At 40.2% G+C, this 24,869-nt stretch overlaps 9 protein-coding genes across 10 annotated transcripts; 3 read left to right on the forward strand and 6 right to left on the reverse strand.

Moving 5' to 3' along the window:
• The first annotated feature begins 468 nt into the window (after nucleotides 1-468).
• On the forward strand, nucleotides 469-1,668 carry LOC106448459 (uncharacterized protein At3g52155, chloroplastic-like). The gene is made up of 5 exons (XM_013890345.3): nucleotides 469-730; nucleotides 802-901; nucleotides 977-1,156; nucleotides 1,225-1,342; nucleotides 1,425-1,668. The coding sequence occupies exons 1-5, from the start codon at nucleotides 544-546 to the stop codon at nucleotides 1,497-1,499; spliced, it is 660 nt and encodes a 219-aa protein (XP_013745799.1). The 5' UTR covers nucleotides 469-543; the 3' UTR covers nucleotides 1,500-1,668.
• Nucleotides 1,669-1,694: 26 nt separating this feature from the next.
• Nucleotides 1,695-3,301, reverse strand: LOC106448444 (3-ketoacyl-CoA synthase 15). Its single transcript, XM_013890330.3, has 3 exons — nucleotides 2,943-3,301; nucleotides 2,296-2,880; nucleotides 1,695-2,229 (listed from the first exon to the last, which is right to left on the reverse strand). The coding sequence occupies exons 1-3, from the start codon at nucleotides 3,267-3,269 to the stop codon at nucleotides 1,768-1,770; spliced, it is 1,374 nt and encodes a 457-aa protein (XP_013745784.2). The 5' UTR covers nucleotides 3,270-3,301; the 3' UTR covers nucleotides 1,695-1,767.
• Nucleotides 3,302-3,543: 242 nt separating this feature from the next.
• Nucleotides 3,544-5,873, reverse strand: LOC106448453. Its single transcript, XM_013890340.3, has 5 exons — nucleotides 5,721-5,873; nucleotides 5,322-5,467; nucleotides 4,307-5,246; nucleotides 3,911-4,044; nucleotides 3,544-3,799 (listed from the first exon to the last, which is right to left on the reverse strand). The coding sequence occupies exons 2-5, from the start codon at nucleotides 5,453-5,455 to the stop codon at nucleotides 3,694-3,696; spliced, it is 1,314 nt and encodes a 437-aa protein (XP_013745794.1). The 5' UTR covers nucleotides 5,456-5,467; nucleotides 5,721-5,873; the 3' UTR covers nucleotides 3,544-3,693.
• Nucleotides 5,874-7,286: 1,413 nt separating this feature from the next.
• LOC106448464 lies at nucleotides 7,287-15,073 on the forward strand. The gene is made up of 5 exons (XM_013890350.3): nucleotides 7,287-7,691; nucleotides 8,287-9,135; nucleotides 9,645-10,727; nucleotides 10,944-12,014; nucleotides 12,216-15,073. Exons 1-5 carry the CDS (start codon nucleotides 7,529-7,531, stop codon nucleotides 14,756-14,758), a joined length of 5,709 nt encoding a protein of 1,902 aa, XP_013745804.1. The 5' UTR covers nucleotides 7,287-7,528; the 3' UTR covers nucleotides 14,759-15,073.
• On the reverse strand, nucleotides 14,818-18,357 carry LOC106448470 (RNA pseudouridine synthase 5). 2 transcript variants are annotated; one of them, XM_013890355.3, is made up of 14 exons: nucleotides 18,198-18,357; nucleotides 18,063-18,123; nucleotides 17,957-17,984; nucleotides 17,833-17,879; nucleotides 17,647-17,737; nucleotides 17,349-17,487; nucleotides 17,081-17,165; nucleotides 16,588-16,672; nucleotides 16,408-16,483; nucleotides 16,252-16,319; nucleotides 16,079-16,148; nucleotides 15,564-15,651; nucleotides 15,273-15,369; nucleotides 14,818-15,170 (listed from the first exon to the last, which is right to left on the reverse strand). In XM_013890355.3, the coding sequence occupies exons 1-14, from the start codon at nucleotides 18,289-18,291 to the stop codon at nucleotides 15,081-15,083; spliced, it is 1,119 nt and encodes a 372-aa protein (XP_013745809.1). In that variant the 5' UTR covers nucleotides 18,292-18,357; the 3' UTR covers nucleotides 14,818-15,080. The 2 variants fall into 2 exon arrangements, with proteins under 2 accessions (XP_013745809.1, XP_048632722.1); XM_048776765.1 differs by having other exon boundaries at nucleotides 17,957-18,123; nucleotides 18,198-18,347.
• A 6-nt stretch (nucleotides 18,358-18,363) lies between these two features.
• Nucleotides 18,364-19,962, reverse strand: LOC106361906 (RING-H2 finger protein ATL18-like). Its single transcript, XM_048776767.1, has one exon. The coding sequence runs from the start codon at nucleotides 19,297-19,299 to the stop codon at nucleotides 18,838-18,840; it is 462 nt and encodes a 153-aa protein (XP_048632724.1). The 5' UTR covers nucleotides 19,300-19,962; the 3' UTR covers nucleotides 18,364-18,837.
• Nucleotides 19,963-20,230: 268 nt separating this feature from the next.
• LOC106448498 (general transcription factor IIF subunit 2) lies at nucleotides 20,231-22,161 on the reverse strand. The gene is made up of 6 exons (XM_013890379.3): nucleotides 21,603-22,161; nucleotides 21,404-21,512; nucleotides 21,031-21,161; nucleotides 20,884-20,952; nucleotides 20,651-20,797; nucleotides 20,231-20,523 (listed from the first exon to the last, which is right to left on the reverse strand). The coding sequence occupies exons 1-6, from the start codon at nucleotides 21,903-21,905 to the stop codon at nucleotides 20,416-20,418; spliced, it is 867 nt and encodes a 288-aa protein (XP_013745833.2). The 5' UTR covers nucleotides 21,906-22,161; the 3' UTR covers nucleotides 20,231-20,415.
• Nucleotides 22,162-22,510: 349 nt separating this feature from the next.
• Nucleotides 22,511-23,881, forward strand: LOC106448489 (transcription termination factor MTERF6, chloroplastic/mitochondrial). Its single transcript, XM_013890370.3, has 2 exons — nucleotides 22,511-22,630; nucleotides 22,736-23,881. The coding sequence occupies exon 2, from the start codon at nucleotides 22,741-22,743 to the stop codon at nucleotides 23,746-23,748; it is 1,008 nt and encodes a 335-aa protein (XP_013745824.1). The 5' UTR covers nucleotides 22,511-22,630; nucleotides 22,736-22,740; the 3' UTR covers nucleotides 23,749-23,881.
• LOC106448506 lies at nucleotides 23,766-24,848 on the reverse strand. The gene is made up of 3 exons (XM_013890385.3): nucleotides 24,639-24,848; nucleotides 24,388-24,499; nucleotides 23,766-24,151 (listed from the first exon to the last, which is right to left on the reverse strand). Exons 1-3 carry the CDS (start codon nucleotides 24,846-24,848, stop codon nucleotides 24,096-24,098), a joined length of 378 nt encoding a protein of 125 aa, XP_013745839.1. The 3' UTR covers nucleotides 23,766-24,095.
• Between the last annotated feature and the right edge of the window lie 21 nt (nucleotides 24,849-24,869).

The following is a 24,869-nucleotide window of genomic DNA, read 5'->3' on the forward strand; positions in this document are numbered from 1 at the left end:
ACAAGGCAAGTATTAGTGATTAAGCGGATTTATTTTATTTTTATTTTTATATTTATATAAGATATTTTGTTTTTAGGTGTAACTATAAAATTATTTTGATGAATTAGATATACAAAAAAATTACTCAAATTTATATATTTGTTGTAACATTATTACTTAAGTTAACAAATTTAAACTAATTTAGATTGATTTAAACTGATTTAAAACATTTTGTAAACCGATTTAGAATAGTTTAAACAAGTTATTTTCGAAAGATTATTTTGGTTATGACTGATTTGCCACACAGTATGGTTTATCTTGATTTCCACATAGTATCTGCTTGGTTACATATAACAGACATATTTCGGTTTAATTGCGGTTTGGTTCAGTCTAAATTGTTCGAAAGAAGAAAAATTAGAATTCTTTTTGCTTAGTCATCGTCTCAAACCAATAGCCTTTTATTTAAACATAATAATTCACAATTTGAACACAATAAAAAAAACTTCACTATTTGTTTCCGGGAAAATCAGTTTAAGACAGAAGATTAAATGAGATAAGGATGCGATGCTGAGCTTCCAGTGTCCATCTCCTTTCTTCTTCTCCGGCCAAAACCGGACCACCACCACTTCTTGCTCAACAGCTCCGCCTCGTGCATCCACCGAACTAACTGCTTCTCCTTCATCACTAATCTCTCGCCGCCTCATCCTTCTCCGTCACGCTCACAGTTCCTGGGACCACCTTTCCCTCAAAGGTACTCTTCTTCTCTTTCTCTCATCAATCAAAAATCCAATCTTGATCTCTCTACATCTCTCTAAATGATAGACCATGATCGTCCTCTAACTAAGACCGGACACGCCGATGCTGCTAAAGTTGCTCAAATCCTCTCCTCACTTGGTTGGCTTCCCCAACTCATCCTCTCCAGGTCTTTATCCCAAAAACCTCAGCTTTCTCAAGTATCAGTTTGGTTCTTGAGTGTTAAAGTTATTTAATTTCACAGCGACGCGACTCGAACTAAGGAGACGCTGAAGTCAATGCAAGCGCAAGTTGATGGCTTTATGGAGGCAAATGTACATTTCATCCCAAGCTTTTACTCCATTGCTGCTATGGACGGCCAAACCGCCGACCATCTTCAACACATCATCTCCAAATACTCATCCCCTGACATCACCACTGTCATGTATGTTAGTAACTGTGTGCATCCTTGGTGCTGTGTTATCTCGTTTCTTATATGATTTTTGCACACAGGTGTATGGGGCATAATAAGGGATGGGAAGAAGCAGCTTCCATGCTCTCTGGTGCTTCTGTAAAGTTGAAAACTTGCAATGCTGCTTTGCTTCTAGCTTTTGGCAACTCCTGGGATGATGTTTGTATTCTTTTCTTCTTCTTCCTGACTTGCTTCTTTGATATATGAAAAAAAACTAATTCTTTATATTTGGGAATCACAGGCTTTCTCTCTGGCTGGACCTGGTGGATGGAAGCTTGAGGGTATTGTGGCTCCAGATAGCACCATTTGTGTCTAAGAGAGTGCTTCAAGCTGGTTACTTTCTTCTCCTCTATGCTTTGCAACTTTTTGCTACAACGCAATGTATAAAAGGTTGTATAGTTTCATCCTTTCATGTGTCAACTAGTTAAGTTCAGCTTTTATCTTATGATGATGATAATAAAAATGTCAAGGGCACATTGCATCTCTTTAAGATCCCATAGCATCAGAGATATGTTCAAATGCAATCTTTATTATTTCTAGTAATGAGTCACTTTATTCATGTTAGTCATCATACACTTAAATCCTCAGAGATTCCATGGGTTATTGTGTCTTGAAGGTTCAATGTTTCTAAGGGCTTTCCATACAACAGTATTGCATTTAAACCCTGACCCGAAACCGATCTGCCAAACCTTGTCTCCTCTTTTCATCTTCCCCTTGTGTTCCAAGTAAGCCAGCTCGTACCATACGCTGCTGCTTGACGTATTCCCAAAACGCTCCAGCGTCCGCCTCGACGCCTCCATGTTCTCTTCCGTCAGTTTGAGATCCTTCTGAATCTCGTCAAGAGCTTTCTTACTCGTTGCCAGTACGCATATATGCTGAAAAGAAGGGTCAAGACGACGAAGCGTTGTAATGTTTGCTCTGAGTGCGTGGCGAGCTACTTCCATTACATCTCTAGATAGGTACAGTCCTTGCTTTCCTTCTCTGTCTTCTCTCAGCTCCATGCTCTTGTAGCTTGTGTCATCCATGCCTTTATGCGTTCTCACCAGCTGTTAATAGTCTCATACGTCAAAACAAAGATCAGAGCAAGAGTAATGTTTATATGTTATGACCACCTGCATAAGCTGATATTTGGAGCGCCATTTATCGATACGCCTGCTAGAGAGCATGACCGCAGCTGCTCCCATCCGGAAGGAACAGTTTGGTGGGAGCAAGGTGACGTCATTGCCTGAGTACCAAGTGAAGCTCACTATCTCAGTGCTCACCACTAAAGCGTATGAGCCTTGATGAGCGTTCAGAAGATCTTTAGCTAAATCAACGGCTATGATTCCGGCTCCACACCCCATACCACCGAGGTTGTAGCTCTCCGTGTTATGCCTAAGCTTGTAATGGTTGATCACCATCGCCGATAGAGAAGGCGTGGTGTTGAGGACTCCGCAGTTCAGCACCAGGATCTTGATATGTTTCACGTTGATTTTGGTGGCTGCAAGAAGCTCGTCGATAGCTCCGAAGATCACCATCGCTGCTTCTTCACGGCCATCGCGGAGATTCACTTTGTGGCCAGGCTTGAAGACCACTCTTGGCATGTAGCTCTCCTCTCCTATGCCTGATTGCTCCAGCACTTTTCTTTGAAGCTCCATGGAAGTCTCGCTGAAGTTATTAGACTTCATTGCCAGGGAGATGAAGTCGCTTTTGGTGATCTGTACAAAAGCAAACAATGAGAATGAGAGAGATACAATGTTGAAAAGGAAAGAGACATGACCTTGAAATGATCAGGCGGGCGGTAACATGAGAAATCAAGGAGGAAGACAGAGGATGAAGGAGTGAGAAAGTGGTAAATGAGAAGAAGCAAGAAGATAAATAAAGGGTAAGCCAAGATTGGGAGGAACCGAGAAACAAAGATGAAGAGAAGGAGAAAAGGAGGGAGGAAGAAGCAGAAGGTGTTGGAAAGAGAGAGCAAGTAAACGTATCCAAGCTTCACGTATTTCATATTCACAGATCCGAGGTAATCAGGAAGTAGGCCTTTGCGTGGCTTTGACTCAACTCCACCACCACCATTCATCATCTTTGTTGTTGGCTCTTTTTTCATTTTTTGCTTAAAGCAACAAAAGCTTGTGGTCTCTGTTTAAATAACCAAAATGAAAATTGAGCCGCTGTAACAGAATGAGAGAGCTTGTTTGGTTGCATTGCATGTCATCCTTGGGAAGTGGCGGGTTTTGCTGCATCATTCAGTTCGTGTGGTGTAACCAAACCCAACGCACTTGTTTCTGACCAATCTAGGCTCAACTTTTCTATGCAACAAACAAGATAAATCAAATTGAGACCAATGATCTTTTAGATCCGTTTTGTGTCTTGAAATGTTCTTGAGGATTAAACTACATTCATATAATTTAACCCTTCAACACCCAAAAAATTGTACAGTACATTGCAAACCATATCTCATCTTTTAACCTTAGCAACTCTCAGTAACAAAAACTACTAATACTGAAACAGCATATCTCTATAATATATTATTACTCGGACCAGAACTTCACAAAGGCTGTCAAAAACGATTTCAGAACTGCCAAAAGGGGGTTTGTTTCCTGTCCTTCCACATTAGATTTCCCTTTCCACGATTCACTGCACAGAAAAAGATGAAAGAAAGAAAGGCAATGCATGTGAAACCTCTGGAGAACCAAAACACAATATACCAAAGCATAACTAAGACTAGGGGGAGTTTGTTGAACTCACGGTTTAATTCGGTTTAACGTTGCAACGTTTCCTTTCTGAGAGCTCGAAGCATCGAGTTTCCCTTTTTCCACGGTTGCCTTCTTCTCTACGCTTGTGACTTCACTCCTTGCTATCTCGTTCTTACAACTTCCAGACTGTTACACAATTCAAAAGGTCTATAAAATTTTCATCGTTTAACACAGTTGCTTCTAGAAGCAATCAACTAATAGATTTGCATATATGAACTTCCAAAACAGCTAGAGAGATTCAAGACGTCGACTATATTCTATAATCAATGTTCTTAATCCATAATCATGAAATACATTATCCTAAACTCAAACAAGATGTTCACAAATAAGTCATGCAACTAACGAATGTAAAAGAAAAACAAAACATATACTTGGGGAAAAGCTTTACCTCAGTACCAGAAGTTGGCACTGGCTGTTCAGTTGTTAAACTTCCATTACGAAATTCCTTAGTGTCATGGATGTTGCCAGTCACAGCTTTCTCTTCAACTTTCTTTTCTATAGTGACAGAGACATGATTTGGCATTTGACCAACAACAATGACTTCTTCAGTCCCTTGTTCTTCAGGTACAGCAGAAATGGATGAAGGAATCTCTACAAGATCTTCAGTGCTGCTATCATTTTCCACCTTTGCCTCAGTTTCTTTCCCAGCCTCACAAACTTTAGCCAACTCACTAGAAGTTACTGAGAATGCCTCAACAACTGTTTCCTCTGGCAACAAATCAATTGTGCCTAATGTATCCTTGATTTCTGCTTTATCATCTTTCCCACTTTGGTTATTGTTCAAAAGGTTTTTGCCTTCTAGTTCAACGAAATGTAACTCTATGTCTTTGTTATCCACCTCGACTTCTTTATCCTGGGGTTTGACGTCAAGACTATCACATATTGTCTCCCCATCATCATCATGCTTGGTATCAATCTCTTCACTGCAAGATGATGCTGCTACCTGAGTCCTGGATACGTCAGTAGAAGAGCCCACCGATTCGGAAAGTTGATGTCCATTCACTTCCACGCCAGCCTTCCTACAGTTAAAGTATCCACCGTTTACAGGTGACTTAGCCTCCACAGGCTCGGATGGAGAATGTAATCCGTCTGGAGACAAAGATAGAGGGGGCACAGGATCCATCACGACAGTGGATCTTGAAAGAGTTTGATCCTGCAACTGGTCATCATCACCGCCTTTGCTGTCAAGAATCAAGTCAGTAGTACCAAGGACTCTATTTTCTTGGATGATCTCTCTGACAATCTCTCTAATGGTGTAGAAAGAGCCACCCACCTCCTTGTGAGTGAGGCTAAGTGAAGGAAAGCTCCCATTGTTTAGCCTTTGATGCCTGTAAAAATAACAATCCACCAATTACAATGAGGAGAACACTTTTAGGGGAAAAAGGAATGAACTTTTTGCATACTTGTTGATGAAAGATTTGACCAGTGTCTTCCTCTCCTCTTTGGGAATCCGATTACGTGTCCTCTTGCCTACAGAGTCGTGTGGCTTGGCGAGAGCAAATATCTGCCCAGCGCAAGTAGTCTTTAGAGAGTGCATCTTTGTATATTCCTATTTGCAGAAGAGGGTAGTTGATGATTATGTTAGGACCAGAATCACCAGACAAAACATTACATTAGATCCGGTTAGTTCATCATTTCCAAACAAGAACTGTTAATTTCGAAACACACGAAACGAAGTTCTTAACAGATTAAAGAGAAGAAAGAGGACAATTGAATTGTTCAAATAGCTAAAGAACTCAATTGATAGAGAAGAATAAGAAGAGATGAGAAAAGCGAGAAGATAAATGTTTTGTAGGGTTTACCTGCTTGATTGCGAGAAGAAGAAGAAGAAGAAGAGAGATTAGAATTCACGAGCCATCTTTTTGCAAATGGGGACTAAAACCCTTACAGACAGAACACAGTTTGCGGCTGTCGGGAGGCGCAAGCGGGAATTTGAGTTACCTTCAGGGGCAAAAGCGTACTTTGATTTTCTAACTTTATGTGTGTTGTAATTGTAATGCTATGAGTTTTGAGGATAATCTGGGATAAAACACATTTTATAGGGACTATATGAGCAAAAGTAAGAGACTTTAAATGAGAATTTGTGAGTGTAATGGATATTGAAGCTCAACACAAAACCGTTAATTTGTATAAGTGATACAATTTTGATTATGTGATGTGATATGATATGATGCACAAATGTATATGCTGGGGAAACAAAGGAGAAAAAATAATAAAATCAGTTTCCAACTGTATATAATATGCTTTTTAACTTAGGGAAAATTGGCGGACTAGGCTTCTTCTAGGCCAATGGATGGTGATGAAATTGATGTTTTAATCAAGCAGATGAGTTAAAAACATGTGTCTGGTTTTGTTACTGCATCAAATCACTATATCTATGTTTTTTATTTAACAAACGTTGCATCACTTTTCCAAATGAATTCCATCAATCAATATTCAACAAACTTAACGTATAGATAGGATTCGAACACGAATGGAGCTAAGGATTTTGAAATCTTGTAGAAATGTCTACACTGAAGATATATGAGCCTTGATACTGTGACCCGAAGTAGTTATCCCTATGTTTATCAGCTATCCACACTGAGATGGAAGACACTTACCTGAATTCTTCTGAGAAAGGGAGAGTTTGAATCATGAGTAAATACCCATTTTATTCAAGGACATCATCAGCAGTTGCTTGTTCAAACACATAAGGTTATGTATGAATGATAGCAGCAAAAGAAGAAACTCAATTAGAGGATTCTGAGACTTATTAACTTTTTCAGAGAGTCCATCAAAGCTTTGAAGATCAAACGCTCACAGAGAAAATCAAAGGTCGTTCTTGTGAAGCTGGATTCTATACAGATCGACCAGTTTCTAAAATGTGATTCAATTGCAGATGTCTCTAAGTCATTACGAAACTACGCAAAGCTGTAAGTAAAGACCAAACGGAGACGATTGATTTCGAAAAAAAAAACAGACAGAACTATGTTGTCCTGATGATCCAAGCTGTCCTGATGCGACATAGGACCAAAGATCCGCTACTTTGGAAGATTTGTCTTAAATTATTATATGAGCCACACTCTGTATCATAAGTCAACGACAGCTCTTAAGTTTTTAATTTAAAATGATTAAAATGCATTAAACAGAGATAATGATAATTATTATTAGTAACCCTAATCGGTTTAATACTTTGGTTTAGTTCTTCGAATGCAGAAAGAAAAAGTCTTGCCCAAAATAAAAGTTAAAGTAAATAACACTTTTTTTTTTAACTTGGATTTATTTACTCTTTTTTGTTTTGTTTTTATTACAAAATAAAAGTAAAATAATTTAAAATAGTAGCGGACGCCAAAAAGATAATGAAAAAGAGTTTAATAGGCGTCTTAAGGTCACAGGGATTTTCTCTTTCATCGTTCTCCCTATCTCCATCCTCTTGTTGGGAGCTCAATTTTACAGAGAATAATAAAATCAAATCGCTACACGACTCAAGGAAAGCCTCTTCACCGGTGGATTCTCAGTACTGAAGAAGATTACAAGCTCGTTCGTGCCTCCTTCTTAATCTCGTTTGGAGTGTGGTGAAAGGGTTATTAATCCTCTATCTATCTATGCGATCATCGTTCTCGATAGTTTGATGCCTCAGGATCACGCATCTTGGGATCGGAAGGAGCTCCACAGGCTAAGGAAGCGTGATAGGCCCTCCGAGCCACCACCGCCCTTCGATTCGCCTCCTTCTCCTTCTTCTCACCGCGATTTTTCGCGTTGGGGATCTGCTTCTGACTTCCGCAGACCTAATTGTATGCTTTCCTCTCTCTCTCAGGGCTTAGACTCCCGCCGCTTCAAAGGCATATTGAGTTCTTCTTGCCTTATCTCGATTTAGGGTTAGATCGATAGGAAGTGAATTGATGAGGCTATTCTTAAAAGGAGCAATTTTTTTTTAATTTTATTTGGAATCTAATTCTCAGGTTGACGGCAAGACTAGTTTGTTATCTGATTATCCCGATTGAGCTAGCTTCTTGTTTTGCTTATAAATTTGAAAATAGGAAAAAGAACCTAACTTTGCTCCTGAGTCATTATCCTACACGACCTGTTTACAGGACTGTGGATTGGTGTTAGTTTAGTTTAGAATTTGATGACAATAGGTATTGTTTTGTGGGTGTCTTACATCTGCTAGATTTTAATTTGGAGCCCATGTGTGGGATTCTTTTGTCTCCTAGAATTTGGTTCGTATATCCTTGTTGGGAATATTATACTTCTAGTTTTTTCCTTCAGCAGTAAATGTCCAAAGTTTGGAAGAGATACTTTTTAGTTTATATTATGTATTTGGATGAGTATGGTTCTTGTAGAGTTTCTAATTTTCATCTTCCTCTTTGTCTTTAATATTATCTGTAGGTAATGGTAAGCAGGGCGGAAGGTACGACTTTGAGGAGGAAACTAGTCATGGTTACACATCTTCTCGGTCCAGTGCTCGGATGTTTGAGAATGACTACCATAGACCGTTGGCACCACGTGGAGACTGGCGATATGCCAGGAATTTTAGGGATGATAGGGTTCCGTTAAGCCACAAGGACTGGAAGTGCAATACATGGGAGATGAACAGCGGATCTTCTAGAGATTTTGAGAGGCCGTTTGGTGTTAGAAATGGTCGGAGGTCAGTTGATGAAAGGCCGCCACATGCTTCAGATACTCATACTGCTCTGGTGAACTCTTGGGATCCTCCACCCAACTTCACTCATCAGCCTGAAATGTGTACCCCAGTTCGGACACTCAAATTTACAAATGAGCATAACAATTCTGATCAAAGGCCATCATCACTTCCTATAGATCCTCATTCTGATCGGCCTTCTTCGGAGAACAGTTATGACAATAAAGAGTGTCAAACAGAAAGCAACGGTTTGATGTATGCTCGAAGGTTGGCTAATGATAATTCATTGGATCCTCCAATCCGCAATACAGAGCTAGAGGGGACTCGGAAACCGCACCTGAGAGACATGCAAGATAATAGATTACGTGGAGTCGGTGATTTAGACGGTGCCATGAAAAGTGGGAAAGAGAGTTCTCTGGGAGCAGTTGGAAAACTTCCAGTATGGCCGCAGGATCACACATCTTGGGATCGGAAGGAGCTCCTGAGGCCAAGGAAGCGTGAGAGGCCCTCCGAGCCACCTTTTGATTCTCCTTCTTCTCACCATGTTCCCCGCGAGTATTCACGTTGGGGATCTGGTGACTTCCGCAGGCCTAATTGTAAGTGACTTAACATCCTCTCACTTGTTCTGTCTCTTGCTTCCTTGTCATCTTTTTCTCGCTTATTAGGGCTTAGAATCTGCCGCTTCGTGTTGTTTTTATTGCTGATTTAGAGGCCTATCTTCATTATGTTTCTTTTATATTGAGTTCTTGTCTTATCCCTATTTAGGGGGGTTTTTGGAGCATACTACAACTTTGAAGATCGATACCAAGTGAATTGATGAGGCTATTCTTAAAAGGAGCAATTTTTTTATTTATTGGAATCTAACACTCAGGTAGATATAGTTTGCCGGCAAGACTAGTTTGTTATCTCAATTGAGTTAGTAGCCCTTTGCTCATTAATCTAAGAATAGGATGAAAGATCGTAACTTTGTTCCTTAGTCATTATCAAAGTCTTGTCTCCAGTATCGTGGAGAGATACCCTTTTCAGAAGTTAATAATTGGATGAATATGGTTCTTGCAGAGTTTCTAATTTTCATCTTCCTCTTTGTCTTCAATATTTTCTGAAGGTCATGGTAAGCAGGGCGGAAGGTACCAGTTTGCGGAGGAGTCTAGTCATGACTACTATAGACAGTCAGCACCACGTGGAGACTGGCGATATACCAGGAATTGCAGGGATGATAGGGTTCCTTTAAGCCAGAAGGAGAAGTGCAGTACATTGGAGATGAGCAACGGCTCTTCTCGAGCTTTTGAGAGGCCATGTGGTGTTAGAAATGGTCGGAGGTCAGTTGATGAAAGGCCGCTACATGCTTCAGATACGCATTCTACTCTGGTGAACTCTTCGGATTCACCCAACTCCACTCATCAGCCGGACATTGAGATGTGTAACCCGGTTCAGACTCTCAAATTTAAAAACGAGCCGAAATTTTCTGATCAAAGGCCTTCACTTCCTATAGATCCTCATTCTGACTGTCTTAGCTTGTTTGAACGGCCTACTTCGGAAAAGAGTTATGAAAATAAGGAGTGTTCTACTGCAAATCAATCCAATGGTTTGATGTATGCTCGAAGGTTAGCTAATGATAATTCATTAGATCCTCCAATCCGCCATGCAGAGCTAGAGGGGACTCGGAAACAGCTTCACCTGGAAAACATGGAAGATAATAGGTTACGTGGAGTCAGTGATTTAGAAGGTACCATGAAAAGTGGGAAGGAGAGTTCCCTGGGAGCAATTGGGAAACTTCCAGTATGTTCTGGGAGTTTTTCGTCTCAGAGTTCAGGTTTTAGTCACTCAAGTAGCTTTAAAAGCTTGGGGGTTGGTGATTCCAGCGATCAAAAGCAGAAAGTTCTTCCTAAAATTGTTGCTGCGACGCAATCTTCTTCAGGAGATGCTACTGCATGCGCCACAACGACCCTGTCTGAGGAGATGATTTCTAGAAAGAAACGTCTTGGGTGGGGGGAGGGCCTGGCGAAATATGAGAATAAGAAAGTTGATGTTAACACAATCGAGGATGGAACGGCTTTGTTGGAAAACGGTACAGGGGAATTGCATTCTTTGAACAAAAATATTGCTGGTGAAAGTCCTACAGCAGCCATTGCTCCAGGTTATGGCTCACCTACAACTCCATCTTCTGTAGATTGCAGTTCATCACCAGGTACAGTACATTTTTTAATACATTACTCTGTCTGCTATTTGGATATATCTGCATGATTTTCCCATTACTTGAGCTCTTCTGTCATATATCTGATCTTGTAAACATTGATTTCCCTTCTCTTTTTTTCATGTCTTGCACTTGTTTGTATACATTCACCCCTTATTTTCTGCAAAGAACAATGTAACATACCATCTAATTTTATTTTTGTGTGTGCAGGGTTTGCAGATAAATCATCTGCGAAGGCTGCCATAGGTGCTAGTGATGTCAGTAACATCTGCCGTTCACCAAGTCCCGTGTCTAGTGATTACCTTGAACGACTTCCAATCAATATAGAGGAGCTTGATAACGTCTCAATGGAACGATTTGGCTGTTTGCTCAGTGAGTTGCTTGGTACTGATGATCCTGTTATAGGGGATTTCAGTTCCGCTCAGTTGACATCAATGAACAAATTACTTGCCTGGAAAGGTGATATTTTGAAAGCTGTGGAGATGGCTGAGTCTGAAATTGATATGCTTGAAAACAAACAGAAGGCACTAAAACTTGAAGGTGGAAGACAGTGCCGTGTTGTTGAACCCAGTTCATACCTTTGTCAGGGGGATGAAAATGTGTCCAAGAAGCAGGAATCTCCTTGTATTTTGGGCCCCGAGATAGTAGCTTCCTCTGTAGCTGAAACACTGGTTAGAGATCCTGTTCATCAGGCTGTTTCAGCCAAGGCTCCTGTTGAAATATTTGAAGATAGTCCTGGAGAAGTTAAGTCTCTACCCCAGGCTTTTGCCACTGTCGGAAGCAATGAAGATAGTTTGCGCATGCCGTCTGTCAGGGTAGTTGCTTCTTCCAAAGCGATTAACACATCTGCTGTTGCCAGTCAGGAAGCTATTGACCTTTTTTGTGCTGATGATATGGTTTCTAATGAAGACTTGCACTGTGCTAAGTTATTATCTACCAATAAGATATATGCCAGTGAATCATCTGGAGTATTTAATGAATTACTTCCAAGAGAATTCAGTTCGTTTGATGACTCGCGATTCCTTGGCGTACGTCAAAGACAGTTTGATTCTCATGTCAAAGAAAAAATTGCCGATAGGATAGAGCTCTTGAGAGCTAGGGAGAAAATTTTGCTACTTCGGTTTAAAGCGTTTCAGCTCGCATGGAAGAAAGATCTGCATCAACTAGCTTTAACAAAGTACCAACCAAAGTCTAACAAAAGAACCGAAGTGCTACCGAATGCCAAAATTAGTGGGCGTCTGAAGCTTCCCCAACCTTTACGCCTGAGGCTCTCTTCTTCAGGTAATGTATTCACAATCTCTTTTCTCTCTGCTTTTTTCTCTTGGTATTTTAAGTCTTCCTTGGTGTGTCTTTGTCTGGCATGAAGTAGGAGTTGTTGTCCAAAAGATTGCTTCGGGAATTTTTTGGACAGTGATCACAAATAAATTTAAGTCTTTTTCATCGAATTTTGACGTCTAATAACTGTTTACTATACGCGTGCAGCTCAGAGAAGGGATAGTGTAGCGTCCACGACAGAGCTCGTAAGTTACATGAAAAAACTACAAAATGGTACCCGTTTAAAGCCTTTTAGAGACATTTTGAGAATGCCTGCGATGATTTTGGATGAGAAAGAGAGGGCGAGGTCACGTTTTATCTCCAGTAATGGGATGATTGAAGATCCATGTGACGTTGAGAAGGAAAGAACAAAAATTAATCCTTGGACCCCAGAGGAGAAAGAGACTTTCCTGGATATGCTAGCAATGCACGGGAAGGATTTCAAGAAAATTGCGTCACATCTTTCTCAGAAGACAACTGCGGACTGTGTCGAGTACTACTACAAAAACCACAAGTCTGATAGTTTTGGGAAGATAAAGAAGCAGTGTGGTTATGGTAAAGAAGGGAAACACACCTACATGTTGGCGCCACGAAAAAAGTGGAATCGTGAGATGGGGGCTGCCTCTCTTGATATTTTAGGTGCCGTCTCCATCATAGCATCAAACGCAGGCAAGGTTGCATCAACCAGACAGATCTCTTCCAAAAGGATTACCCTTAGAGGTAGCAGCAGTTCTAGTTCATTGCAGCATGATGGCAAGTACTCTGAAGGGTGCTCCCACAGTTTCGGTTTCCCTCGTAAAGGAAATCTTGGTGCAGATGTCGTAGCTGTTGGTCCTTTGTCATCAGAGCAGATAAACTCTAGAGAGGAGTGTATGTATCATCTGAAGATTGATCCTGCTGCAAAAAAACCTCGGATATCTCATTCTACACAAAATGAGAACAGCAATGAAGACGAGGACTCATGTTCCGAAGAGAGCTGCGAAGAAACGGGACCTATTCATTGGACCGATGCTGAGAGATCTGCCTTTATACAGGGGTTCTCGCTATTTGGCAAGAATTTTGCTTCATTATCAAGCTTCGTCAGGACAAGGTCTCCGGATCAGTGTAGGGTTTTCTTTAGCAAAGTTCGGAAATGCCTTGGGTTGGAATGTAGACAGTCTGGATCTGCAAATGTTAGCACATCCGCAAGTGTTGATAATGCCAATGAGGGTGTTGGTGGAAGCGACTTGGAGGATCCTTGTGCCATGGAGAGTAATTCTGCCATATGCAATGATGGAGTTAGCGCCAAGATTGGTCTGAATTCGCCTACCTCACCTTTTAACATGAATCAGGAGGGAGCTAATCATTCAGGCTCTGCAAATGTGGAAGCCGGCCTTAGTAGATCAGAACAAGATATTGGGCTGACATTATTGTGTTTGAAAGATGGTACCAGTCTCGTGAACAATGCATGTATCAATGGGGACTGTCCGGGTCTAGTTTCGGAACCTTGCAGAGATTTGGTAAACAATGATTCTGTTGAGAGCCAGTGTCACGCTGCAGAGCAAATTAACAGTAATGATCCAATGTCAATGGAAATAGATGAAGGTGATTTGACATCTGTCGCTGCGGAGAAAATTAAGAGCAGTGATCAACTGTCTATGGAAATAGATGAAGGTAATTTAACACCTATCGCTGTATCTTCTGACCCCTTATATTGTGGCGCAAGCGCTCTTTCCGGTACAATTGTAGAGACACCCACAGAAAGCTCGCACAAGGGCTCAGGAGGTGAAGGTACTGCATTGCCTAATCAAAGTTCAACGCAGCAGGATGGAGTAATCCAAGCTGCAAACAGAGCCATAAATTATGGCCTTGAGGCTGAAGCTGCACCTTCAAGTTTCAGGTACCCTGAGTGTCTGCACCACGTTCCCATTGAGGAAGACCTTGTCGACGTCAGTGTACCACAAGGAGATCCAAGTTGCCATACAGAGTCCGAGTTATCAAATTCTCTTGTTGTCCAAACAAATAACGTGGGCTGGCAGTTTTCTGAGGTCAATCTGAATTTGGATAGGAGGCTTCGGATTGTAGGCCATGTGAAACCTGAGCAGAGTGGTCGATTAAATGCTACTAGTACGGAACCTTGTCAAATTCCTTGGAGATCATTCACACAAGATCCGAGCAGGATTATTAGGTCAAAATCTGATTTGATTGTGAATACCCAACATACAGGTGAAGGTTTCTCACTCAGAAAGTGTACTAGCTCAGCTACAAAGCCTCTGACGGTATTCCATAAAGATGGATTATCTGGTCATAGCAGGAGCCACTCGTTTAGTTTATCTGATTCTGAGAGGCTCGATAAGAATGGAGATGTGAAGCTGTTTGGCACAGTACTAACCGCAGATGATAATGGAAGCAAGCAGAAACAAAATCCAGGCGGAAGTATCAGGTCATCATCAACCTTGAGCGGGGACCTTCAGTACATTAATCAGCAACACCTTCAGAATGTTCCTATTACGAGCTACAGTTTCTGGGATGGCAGCAACATCCAAACCGTGCTCACATCTTTGCCAGAGTCTGCCAAGTTGCTTGCAAGTTACCCCGAAGCACTTAGCACGCATCTTAAGCAGCAAATTGTTAGTAGCAAAGAGATTCAGCTGGATGTTAGTGGAATTCTGAGCTTTGGGAAGCATATCGAAGAGAGAGCAGATGTCTCTAGCGGTAAGGATGAAAGGTAACATAGGAGAAGGGGTAAATGGTTTAGCAGAAGCAACCAGGTGAACCAAAAACTTCTTAGGATCATTACTATTAGTTTGTTTTGGAGTTCTTTGTTTGTCATCATGTATCATATCATCTCATTTTTTGTCCTTTTTTCTTTTCTTAATTTAGAAATGTCAGTCATTATAGGCATTTTGTTTTCCTTCTTTTGGTTCAACTTAAGTTAGGTGCCTCCACAAAATCCATAGCTGATGTTTGTATTTGTATTGTTGCTGACAATAACATGGAAAGAGAGATAACTCTTGAAGAATAACATCTAATGTTGTCTGGTGAAAGACTAACTCAACTTAACTTGCATGAGGAAAGGCCTTTTTCTTCTGCCAAGTAACTTGTTTGGAGGATTGGTGGTAATGGCGCCATTACCTTTACAACCTGCAGACATGATTTATCAGCTGATTTAGATAGGTGGACAACTGCAAAAAAAACGTTCAGATATTTGATTACTGTGGCATTAGCACGAGTGGATTTATATACCTTATGAGTGTTCAACAGGTTTGGTATCTCTACTTCATGTGCATGAAGATGATATCCGCAATCCCCAGGAACAGCTTGATTAGGTCTTTGGTAGCCCCTGCAAGGAAATATTCAGCTAAGGTGCTTCGATATTATTATTCCCCAACACAAGTCCCAACTCACACTCCACAAGAAACTACCCATTGCATCATACTACATTAGTTAGCTCCACATTGTTTAATTTCAGACCCTTGATCTCACGGAAACTCGAAAATGTATTGGAAAATGCAAAAATAAAATGCAAATTTGTACCCATCTTCAGCAAAAGAAGTAGTAGTAGCATCTACAAGATCTGGATCAACACCCTTTGGTTGTCCTCCCGCAACATAAAGTGGGTCCCCTGCATTTTGGTCAACATGTAAGCTAAGATTTCATGTTTGCTGACTTGCACTGAGATACTGTAAAAATCATCACTTCTTTCATAGACTACTGCCAAAATAAAACTCATGTCTAGCAAAACCTTCCTAAACTATGCCACAAACAACTCATGTCCTAGAATCAGCTATAGCTAGTTGAAGCATCACAGGACTAAGTCATTTTTCTACTGAAATGTGATTCCACCATCATTTTCTATTCAATTTTCTACTGAAGGCAGCTAGTTAGATTGTTCCAGGATTGCCTAGTTGATAAATAACTATAAGTTGCAAAACAAGTCTCTTCAAATAGATTGAAAGCATGGGGATACTGACTCCATGTAAATCATGTCTCTCAAAGCTACGTATCCAACTTTTCTTGTTAGATGCTAATGAATGAAACAGAAGTTTTACCTACTAAAGGATGTCCAATGTATGCAAGATGAATCCTGATTTGATGTGGTCTTCCAGATTGTATCTCCACCTGTTTTGCATTAGTAACAAGGTCTTTTTTAAGAACTTCGTTTTGGTATTACTATCTCATTCGCTTTTATCCTTGTGTGACATATTGGAAATAAGATGACAACCTTAACCAGCGTGCAATCTCTCTGCCTGTCCCTTTCCAAAACGATTACTTTGCTGAAAGAAGGTTTGCCTGTCAAGAGCAAAATCACGAAACCATTTTAGATTACTGTGGATTATCCTGTTGCACTAGCTAATGGTGTTAAGTTATTAGAATTAACCTTCCGAAGAAGCAACGTATAATCCTTTTGCTACGCCAGGATATCGAACCACCCCAATAGGCTGTTTGATAACTACCTTCAAAATGTTAAAAATAACAAAGAACCATCGTCAAGAGGGGGCTATCTCAGTTGCATCATTTGAAATAAATGTATCATGGCAAAGTAATAAAGTGGCCTTGCCTCGTCTTCTTCAACTATACCACTTGCTAGTGCTCGATATATCTTTGATATTTTTCTTACGGCTCCACACTCTTGACCCATGTTGCTGAAAGAATTTACTTAATATTAGTACAACGTAATGGAAAGTGCACTTCAAAACAAAGAAAAAACTCTTTAACATGTAGGCTATTGTGGTGGCCAGCATAGACAAGGTGCTAACTGAGATAGGAAACTAAGATCCATTCTTTTGTACTCTTTTCAAAATCACCTTTTAGTAGTGCATGAACTTTAGTGATAGATGATTTCTCAGACAGGTAACATGGATTACACCTCATTATGTTAGATACTAGTTGACACCTTTTCAGAAAGGACTAGAATATTATACATGTTCTTTGGAATCTTTGCTACAATATTGGACTTGTTATCATTAAATGATATAACACCAAAGATCTTTTCAAGAATGAGCCGAGTAAAACAAAAATATAAGCCAGAAATCATGTATGAACGAACTCACCCAGACCCAACAAGAGACGTCCCCTCAGCAAAATAAGCTGAAAGTTTAGTTTTTGCAAGCTTTGTCTTAGCACAGAGAAGTATACCTGAGAAAAGAGTCCATCCGTTGAAACAAATGAAATAAATATATCTTAACAAAGTCCCCAGTAGAGAGATAAAGATCATTGTAAAGATGCTTTTGCAATGTAAACTGGTAAGTCCAGTGAAGAGCTCAACATTTTTATCAAGGCGTGAAGAATACTTGAATCTTAGTTGGTTTATAAGCTAACCTGATGTTCCTCTCCCTAGTCGATGTACAGGGACAGGGTGTGATTCACCAAAACACCACTGCAGTTGCGTCAACACAGTTCTTTGCTGGAAAAGCCCTCCTGGCAATACTTGGAGTCCAGACGGTTTGTTTAAAGCGATCTGCATCATATGAAGTCCACATCACACCAAGTTAAAAGAACAAGAAGTCGCATTGGTCAATCCTATTTGTAGATAGCAGCAAGAACGCAAAAGGAAACAACTTTAAACAAAATCGAAAAAGACTGTTTTAAAGTTGTCTTCAGAAGGAGAAGAAGTTACCAAATGATCGTCTTGATACAAAATATCTAGCGAGTGAGGCGTGTCAGGTTCCTTCCAAGGAAGCCTATGGTAAACTAACTTGGAACCACTCCTGACAGAAGAAACAAACAAAGACACAACCTTTACTAAAAGCAAGACTCTTTATTAGTGCTTAGACCTATTGTAACAACAAAGCAAGTTCCCAACCTAAGGAGTGTGTTGGGATCTTTTACAACTTCCCCATCAACTTGTATCTGCCAAAAGAACTGAGAAATGAAATTACAAAATTCTAAAGAATCAAGCAAGAAATTACATGAAAAGAGTGAGCAACCTGTCCGTTTTGGATTCGTTGAATCCACCTGAAAGAAGAAAAAAAGATATTAATAAAGAATGAAAACGTAGAAGATGAGTAGAGGAGGAGGGAAGAAGAGTAGAACCCAAGCAATGGAGCTGAGCTCTTGTACTTGCTGTAGTAGAAATCTGACACCGTCCTTAACTCTGTATCACAAAAACAACATAGTAAAAAATCAAAACTTTATTAATCCAACAGAGTTAGGAGGGAAGAGGAAGACCTGAGTCAGAAGATGAGACGACATCTTTGTATGTCAAACCATCGTTGAGCTCGGGCCATGGCAAGCCAATACGTTGCGGTGGCTGCGGCGACATCTTGGTCGGAACCGCCGAGTCAGGCTGTTCTGTTCTTGTTGTAACGAATGTGTAGTTTTAATCTGTGATGTATTTAATAAGGCCCATTACGGCCCATTAATCATTAGATTATATGGGCTTTAGACACAGAACCAGAATGCTTGGTTCACACGCAACATAACAGTAATTGGAGGGAGATAGAGCTGTGGTACTAACTAGTGCTGCTTTTGTCTCTGTTTACTAGTAGGGATAGACTTACATGTATCAGTTCGGACTCGGTTCAGGTATTTCGAGTGCTCGGATTTAGGATAAAAGATCTGTTCAGATATTTTACATATTTGGGTTGGGTTTGGTTAGGATCTTTTTGGATTCTGAGGCGGTTTGAATATCCATTCGGATTTCGGTTTTTTTTTTTTTTGCTCAGTCCTACTGTTTAGTACTTCATAATCAGAGTCTTTGATATGTAGGAATTAACGCATTATGTACAACAGTGCATGGTAATAAAGACAAAACAATGCAGTATATGTATAATAAAAGAATGGGTGTTAATTAACAAGGAGTGAAAGGCTACAACAAGCATCCAAGCAGGTGATGGAGAGACAACAAGCAAAAAAAGAACGAGAGATAGAAACTGAAAGAGAAGGGGGAAGTATTGACATTGTTGTGTGTAGGAGAAGAAGGAGAAGAAAATACAAAAGATCTGCAGAGAGGGCAAGTGAGATGGCCACTGAGAAGCCAAGGTTCAATGCAATTGATATGGAATAGATGATTGCATCTTGGGAGATGTGTCACTGCATCTTCAGCTTCATAATCCACAAGGCATATTGAGCAGCATATCTTCTCCTCTTTCTCTTCCTTCTTCTTTGCCTTGTCCCCAAACATAAAACCGGGTAGGTGGTAACCATCATCGTATTGCGGTTCAGCAACTCCACACTGCTTCTTCAACCTCTCTAAGGGAATGCACACAAAAGTGTAGAATACTATGACTACTGTGCACAAAGGTGACCGCGAAAACAACAAAGAAAACATTTTGGTTTCTTCAGCTTTCTTGCTTCTCTACCTCACTCCTTCCGCTCCATTTTATATACAGACTAATTAATAACATCTCCGAAATGATCATCGAACCTTGAACTTGGTAGAGTTGGGACGGCGCCGACCAGACCACCCCCTCTTTGTTATTATATTCTTTATATTCTTTATAATCAAGGTTAGCGATTCTCCCAGCTTCAAGAAAGCTTAAGGAGAGGTTATAGTCAACGTACAAGATGAACATGCTTCCATCTTAAGCATTACCTGATACTTGCATATAAATAATAGCAAGAGTCACATGACGGCGTTAAAATACAAAAAAAAAAATGGCATGCGCCACCTCTCTTACTCAAAATGATCCCTGAAACCTCGGAGTCAGTCAAGGCCTCAAGGGCATGCATTTATCTTATTAAAAAGCCAGGAGTCCTTCCACCAAAACAGGCCTTGAACACGAGTTCACCAATATAATACAGCCGACCAAATCAACTAAAGATCTCCAAGTAACTCACTATTGACTCCAAGCATTTTGCTATATAACAAATGTTTTGGTACTCGATAGTGTACTTGAATCCAATTCTTCACATAACCTTTTTTTACTTTGTTGATGAGAAATTTCTTAAAGGACAAGTAAAGCCACCAATTTTACATTTTTAATTTTTATGAGCTGGGACCTGGTTTTCCCAAGTTGAGAATGTTCAAAATTAAAGACTAATGACTTTCTAAAACACTAGCCAGTAACATATTTTTTATTATATAGAATTAAGGCATAGTGAGTGAATCTTTCTTGTTATAGTAATCATATGATCAGCAGTTACAAGTGTAATAAACAGTTAGTTCATCTTTTCTACATATCAAACTTATCAAGTTAAATATCCACAACCTGAAAGAAAACCTTTTGGCTAAAAGACATGCATCGGAAATCTAGACTAATAATGTATGTTATATTAAAAAAATGTACAATTTTGATTAGTATAAAATATTCAGGGAAGGAGCCCAGAAAAAATACATACGGGTTTTACCAGTTGGATCCAAAGTGAATTATATCATATTAATCGGTACAACTAGAGTTGGACATGAGCTGAGAAAAAGCCAAAGAAAGAGAGAGAGAGAGAGTTTCTATTCATGTGTGGCTTTCTTGTACTCAGGCTTCAGCTCATAAGTTCCTTGGTTGCTTCCTTTGTTGTTGTAAATACAAAGATCTCTAAGCAAGTCTTTCAAGAATTGCTGCATAATCACATTTCTTTAAGCAGCAAAAATATCTCATTTGTGTATTCATCTTCCTATATTTTTGTCTTTTGAAATCTCTCATTCAAGAACTATATAAGAATGTAAATTTTCCTTTTGGCTTTACCTCTGGTTGGTCAGTTTCCTGAATGAGTAGCCTGAGAGTCCAATTCGACTGTCCTTCGAATAGATTAAACATGACTTCCTCCATCTCTCTCCGGTCCCTTCTTGTTCTCTTCATTTCTGATGTCTTGTTTGTCACCTTCTTCTTTTCCTGATACAAAGTAATGAATGGGTTTATCACATGTGTACAAAAATCAAAAGTAGGTAATGTGTGTTTGGAGTGGTAAAGATAGATACAAGAAAGCCTGTGGGGGTTATAGTTCCTGGTGTTGGCCACATATGCATTCCAGTGGCATTATCAATGACCTGGTCCACAAAAAAAAAACATAAACATGATCATGCAAAAGATGCAAACATGTTTATTTAACCATCTTTAACAAGAACCTGTATCTGTTTATTTTTGCACATATACTTGCTTGCCCTTTCACGGCAAAGCCTTCCATAGCTCTCCATGTTTTCTGTACGAGGATTCATGTAAAATTTGTCTTTAATCTTCCCTTCTACTGACATTGTCCCTACACCTCAAAGAACATTGTTGAATAGAATCAACATAGTTATCACACCATTAGTAAAACCTTCACAAAAAAAAATGTTAAACAAGAAACAAAGATATGAGAATGCCATTATCAAACAAAGTCAAAAATCTCTAATCAGTGTTATCCCCCAAAAGATGCTTTCCATAGAAGAACCAACATAGCACAAGCATGCATGGTACAGACTGAAAAAAAGAGGGACCGGAGAAATTTTATCTTACTACCTTGTGAAGACTGAGAGAAAGCAGACATGGGGATGAAATCCTTAGACATATCCAAGCCAAAACGTTTTGGAACGTTTCCAGATTCATCTCGAGCTAGTTCCATTACGACCTGCTTAGACAAAAGCAAAAGAATCACATGTTTTATTACACCAAAAAAAACCTAAATGCAAAAGAGGAAAGGAAGGAAAAGAAGAATGACTTTGGTTTCTTCGTCGTCCACGGTAGCGAGAGGATCGATGGAGAGGATGACTTTGGCAACAGGAAGGTATGGATCGTCTTCAAAAGGAAGAGGTTCGAGAGAAGGAGCAATGAGAGAAGGGCATTTCATTAGCCACATTGATCTCTCTGCAAACTCTGTTTCCAAATCTTGACTCCCATTATTATTATTATTTGCCGCAGTTTCTTCCATTTTCATGCAGGAAACAGAGAGAAGGAGGAGAAGAGAGACGATGGAAACATAGTAATCCCAAATTGCTAAAAAAATCATGTAGCAAAATGACATTAAGGTTTATGTGATAGCATCAACCATGGTTCAAATCTCCCCAAGTACAATACTACAATTCATTATGTTAAAGAAAAAACACACACACACATAGTAATCCAAAACAGAGAGAATTCTTAGAGCATGATTAATGACGTTTCTTATATTCCGCTAAGAACCTCAAAATTTTTTATAAAATTTCATACTTATTATCATTTGTTTTGCTACTATTTTTACAAATACACAAATACCAAATTATACAAAAATATATAGAAACCCCCCCCCCCCCCCCCCCCCCCCCATTAATTATGCTCTTACAGTTTCACAATTCATTTATCTATCTTGAGGCAATACAAAATTTTGAAGGAGAGAATTTATTGAACCAAAACCGAAATAGACCAAAATAGTCATATCTTCCGAGCCAAAGATAAACCCATACCAAACTCGGTTTATTCAAATCTTGCTATTTGAAATTAATTGATAATTGGGCGCTCAGTGATATTTATACTGACCAGTTTCTTGTAACCCTCTAACCGAAACCGACCAAACCCATATCAATCTCGGTTTATTCAATCAAATACAAATCTCACCCTTTTTTATAAACCAAAAGTCATAACTATACCGACCGGTTTACTTCTTATAAACCAAACCGCAACTCTATCTCTGTGGATAAGCTCTTCTTCTTCTTTTCTTCTTCTTCCCACTGTCAAAACCTCAATTCAATTGCAAAAGGCTCTTAGCGAAAGGTACGTACTCTCACTCCTCCTCTCTACTCCTAATCATCATCTCAATTACCCTATCCGAACAAAAAAAAACACATTTTTGTTTGTTTGTTTGTTTGTTGTTTTCAGCGTTGATGGAGGTGGTGACAAGCAGCAGCAGCAGCAGCATGAGCATCAAGCACTTCCTAAAGTCGAAAGGCTTCGACGAACAGAGCATCGAGAAGATGCTCACAAAATGCAAACACCTCGAAAACGCTCAAACCGACGTCGCATCGCAGAACTGGGACTACTTAACCAACACTGTCGGGATACAAGACCGTAAGCTCCCTTACATCGTCTCCCGCTGCCCCAAGATCCTCACTTTACGCCTCCACGAGCGTCTCGTCCCCATGTTCGAGTGCCTCTCCTCCCTCGGAAGAAACCCGCGTGAAGTCACTTCCGCAATCACCAAGTTCCCTCCCATCCTCGCTCACAGCCTCGAGGAGAAGCTCTGCCCTCTCCTCGCCTTCTTCCAAGCCTTGGGAGTCCCTGAGTCCCACCTCGGGAAGATACTCCTTTTCAACCCGAGGCTTATCAGCTACGGGATCGAGACCAAGCTTGCTGTTATAGTCAGCTTTCTCGCTAGCCTTGGTCTTGATAAAGACAGTGGTGTGATTGGTCAGGTTCTTGTGAAGCATCCTTTTCTGATGGGTTACAGTGTTGAGAAGAGGCTGCGTCCTACGACCGAGTTCTTGAAGTCGTGTGTCGGTTTGAGTGACGATGGGGTTGTGTCTGTGTTTGTGAACCACCCGCAAGTTGTGTGCAGGGACGTTGGGAAGATACTCAGACCGAACTATGAGTATTTGAAGGAGTGTGGGTTTGGGGATGCGCAGATTGCGAGTATGGTGGCTGGTTACCCACCTGTGTTGATAAAGAGTGTTGGGAACTCGCTAAGGCCTAGGATCAGGTTCTTGGTGGATGTGATGGGGAGAGGGTTGGATGAGGTGGCTGGTTATCCTCAGTTTTTTCAGCATGGGTTGAAGAAGAAGGTTGAGTCGAGGTATAAAGTTGTTAAGAAGAGTGATGTTGACTGCAGCCTTAGAGATATGTTGGACTGTAACAATAAGAAGTTCCATGAAAAGTTTGGCGTTTTAAGAGTTTAAAAGTGATATTCTTCTAGTTTTGCTTCTTCATCAGTCTCTCTTTCTCTTTGTAAGCTATATTCGCTTTTGCTTCACCAATCCTGTTAGTTATGTATCATTGATTCCATATTGTTATTTGCAATTTTTTCTATTATGGGTTAAGATAGAACAGCCAAACCACACTGGGGTTGATCAAGTGCATATCCATAGAGGGTGTTGTTGTCCACTTGTGAAAGAACCTTTCTTTCTTATTACAGTCAAGGTCAGCAGTTACAGTTGAAGTAACTGACTAGCTAGCCTTTATTATAGAAATCAAATTTATTATTCTAAAACATGAACGAGACATTGTGAGAGAGAGAGAGTTCCTCCTACTCCTGGGGGACAATCTTGTACTCAACCTTAGTTCCTTTAATCTTCCCTTCTCCTGACAGTTTTCATATAAGAATATCATTGAAGAGAACACAATCAACACCGTTATCAAAGTAAAGTAAAGTTTCATTTGTTGGGTTTGCAGATAAACATACCATTATCCAACAAAGAGGGACATGAGAGAGAGAGAGAGAGAGAGAGAGAGAGAGAGAGAGAGAGAGAGAGAGAGAGAGAGAGAGAGAGAGAGAGAGAGAGAGAGAGAGAGAGAGAGAGTGTTCTAAGTCTCCTTACCATGTGACGAAGACTCACAGAAGACAAACATGGGGATGAAATCTTTAGACATATCCAAAGCATAACGTTTTGGGATGTTTCCAAACTCATCTCGCGTTAGTTCCATTGCAACCTGCTGAGACAAAACAACCACAATGTTTCTCTGATCAATGTAAGAACCCACACGACATATCCAAACTCAGCAAAAACGAGACACACGCATGCAGATAGAAGATGCAAAAGACGAAAGGAAGGGAAAAAAAGATGATGACTTTGGTTTCATCGTCTACAGAAGCGAGAGGGTCTATGGAGATTATCAGTTTGGCTACAGGAAGAAACGGATCGTTCGGAAAAGGAAGAGACTTTAGAGAGGAAGCGGCCAGAGAAGGGCATTTCATCAGCCACATTGATCTCTCTGCTAACTCCGTTTCCAAACCGCATGGATTCTCATTCTCCTTGGCCGCAAACTCTCCCATCTTCATGCAGAGTGTGGAATGACTATG

Source organism: Brassica napus, chromosome A3 (assembly GCF_020379485.1).
Source record: "Brassica napus cultivar Da-Ae chromosome A3, Da-Ae, whole genome shotgun sequence".
NCBI lineage: Eukaryota > Viridiplantae > Streptophyta > Magnoliopsida > Brassicales > Brassicaceae > Brassica > Brassica napus.

What these genes read in the sequence shown, in the direction of transcription:
- LOC106448444 (XM_013890330.3), bottom strand. Translation starts at nt 3,269, where the DNA reads ATGAAAAAAGAGCCAACAACAAAGATGATGAATGGTGGTGGTGGAGTT. An exon ending in GCCCGCCTGATCATTTCAAG is followed by an intron (nt 2,881 to 2,942) that starts GTCATGTCTCTT and finishes GCTTTTGTACAG; the next exon opens with ATCACCAAAAGCGACTTCAT. An exon ending in CCAAATATCAGCTTATGCAG is followed by an intron (nt 2,230 to 2,295) that starts GTGGTCATAACA and finishes GACTATTAACAG; the next exon opens with CTGGTGAGAACGCATAAAGG.
- LOC106448498 (XM_013890379.3), bottom strand. Translation starts at nt 21,905, where the DNA reads ATGTCATTTTGCTACATGATTTTTTTAGCAATTTGGGATTACTATGTT. An exon ending in TGGACGACGAAGAAACCAAA is followed by an intron (nt 21,513 to 21,602) that starts GTCATTCTTCTT and finishes TTGTCTAAGCAG; the next exon opens with GTCGTAATGGAACTAGCTCG. An exon ending in AGGAAACTGACCAACCAGAG is followed by an intron (nt 20,524 to 20,650) that starts GTAAAGCCAAAA and finishes GTGATTATGCAG; the next exon opens with CAATTCTTGAAAGACTTGCT.
- LOC106448506 (XM_013890385.3), bottom strand. Translation starts at nt 24,848, where the DNA reads ATGAAGATGGGAGAGTTTGCGGCCAAGGAGAATGAGAATCCATGCGGT. An exon ending in CTGTAGACGATGAAACCAAA is followed by an intron (nt 24,500 to 24,638) that starts GTCATCATCTTT and finishes TTGTCTCAGCAG; the next exon opens with GTTGCAATGGAACTAACGCG. An exon ending in CTGTGAGTCTTCGTCACATG is followed by an intron (nt 24,152 to 24,387) that starts GTAAGGAGACTT and finishes GAAAACTGTCAG; the next exon opens with GAGAAGGGAAGATTAAAGGA.
- LOC106448470 (XM_048776765.1), bottom strand. Translation starts at nt 18,291, where the DNA reads ATGTCGCCGCAGCCACCGCAACGTATTGGCTTGCCATGGCCCGAGCTC. An exon ending in GTATAGTTGAAGAAGACGAG is followed by an intron (nt 16,484 to 16,587) that starts GCAAGGCCACTT and finishes AACATTTTGAAG; the next exon opens with GTAGTTATCAAACAGCCTAT. An exon ending in ACCTGTTGAACACTCATAAG is followed by an intron (nt 15,171 to 15,272) that starts GTATATAAATCC and finishes TCATGTCTGCAG; the next exon opens with GTTGTAAAGGTAATGGCGCC.
- LOC106448464 (XM_013890350.3), top strand. Translation starts at nt 7,529, where the DNA reads ATGCCTCAGGATCACGCATCTTGGGATCGGAAGGAGCTCCACAGGCTA. An exon ending in AGATTGCAGTTCATCACCAG is followed by an intron (nt 10,728 to 10,943) that starts GTACAGTACATT and finishes TTGTGTGTGCAG; the next exon opens with GGTTTGCAGATAAATCATCT. An exon ending in CCTGAGGCTCTCTTCTTCAG is followed by an intron (nt 12,015 to 12,215) that starts GTAATGTATTCA and finishes ATACGCGTGCAG; the next exon opens with CTCAGAGAAGGGATAGTGTA.
- LOC106361906 (XM_048776767.1), bottom strand. Translation starts at nt 19,299, where the DNA reads ATGTTTTCTTTGTTGTTTTCGCGGTCACCTTTGTGCACAGTAGTCATA.
- LOC106448453 (XM_013890340.3), bottom strand. Translation starts at nt 5,455, where the DNA reads ATGCACTCTCTAAAGACTACTTGCGCTGGGCAGATATTTGCTCTCGCC. An exon ending in GTCAAATCTTTCATCAACAA is followed by an intron (nt 5,247 to 5,321) that starts GTATGCAAAAAG and finishes TTATTTTTACAG; the next exon opens with GCATCAAAGGCTAAACAATG. An exon ending in ACGTTAAACCGAATTAAACC is followed by an intron (nt 3,800 to 3,910) that starts GTGAGTTCAACA and finishes TTTTCTGTGCAG; the next exon opens with TGAATCGTGGAAAGGGAAAT.
- LOC106448489 (XM_013890370.3), top strand. Translation starts at nt 22,741, where the DNA reads ATGGAGGTGGTGACAAGCAGCAGCAGCAGCAGCATGAGCATCAAGCAC.
- LOC106448459 (XM_013890345.3), top strand. Translation starts at nt 544, where the DNA reads ATGCTGAGCTTCCAGTGTCCATCTCCTTTCTTCTTCTCCGGCCAAAAC. An exon ending in GGACCACCTTTCCCTCAAAG is followed by an intron (nt 731 to 801) that starts GTACTCTTCTTC and finishes TCTAAATGATAG; the next exon opens with ACCATGATCGTCCTCTAACT. An exon ending in CCTGACATCACCACTGTCAT is followed by an intron (nt 1,157 to 1,224) that starts GTATGTTAGTAA and finishes TTTTGCACACAG; the next exon opens with GTGTATGGGGCATAATAAGG.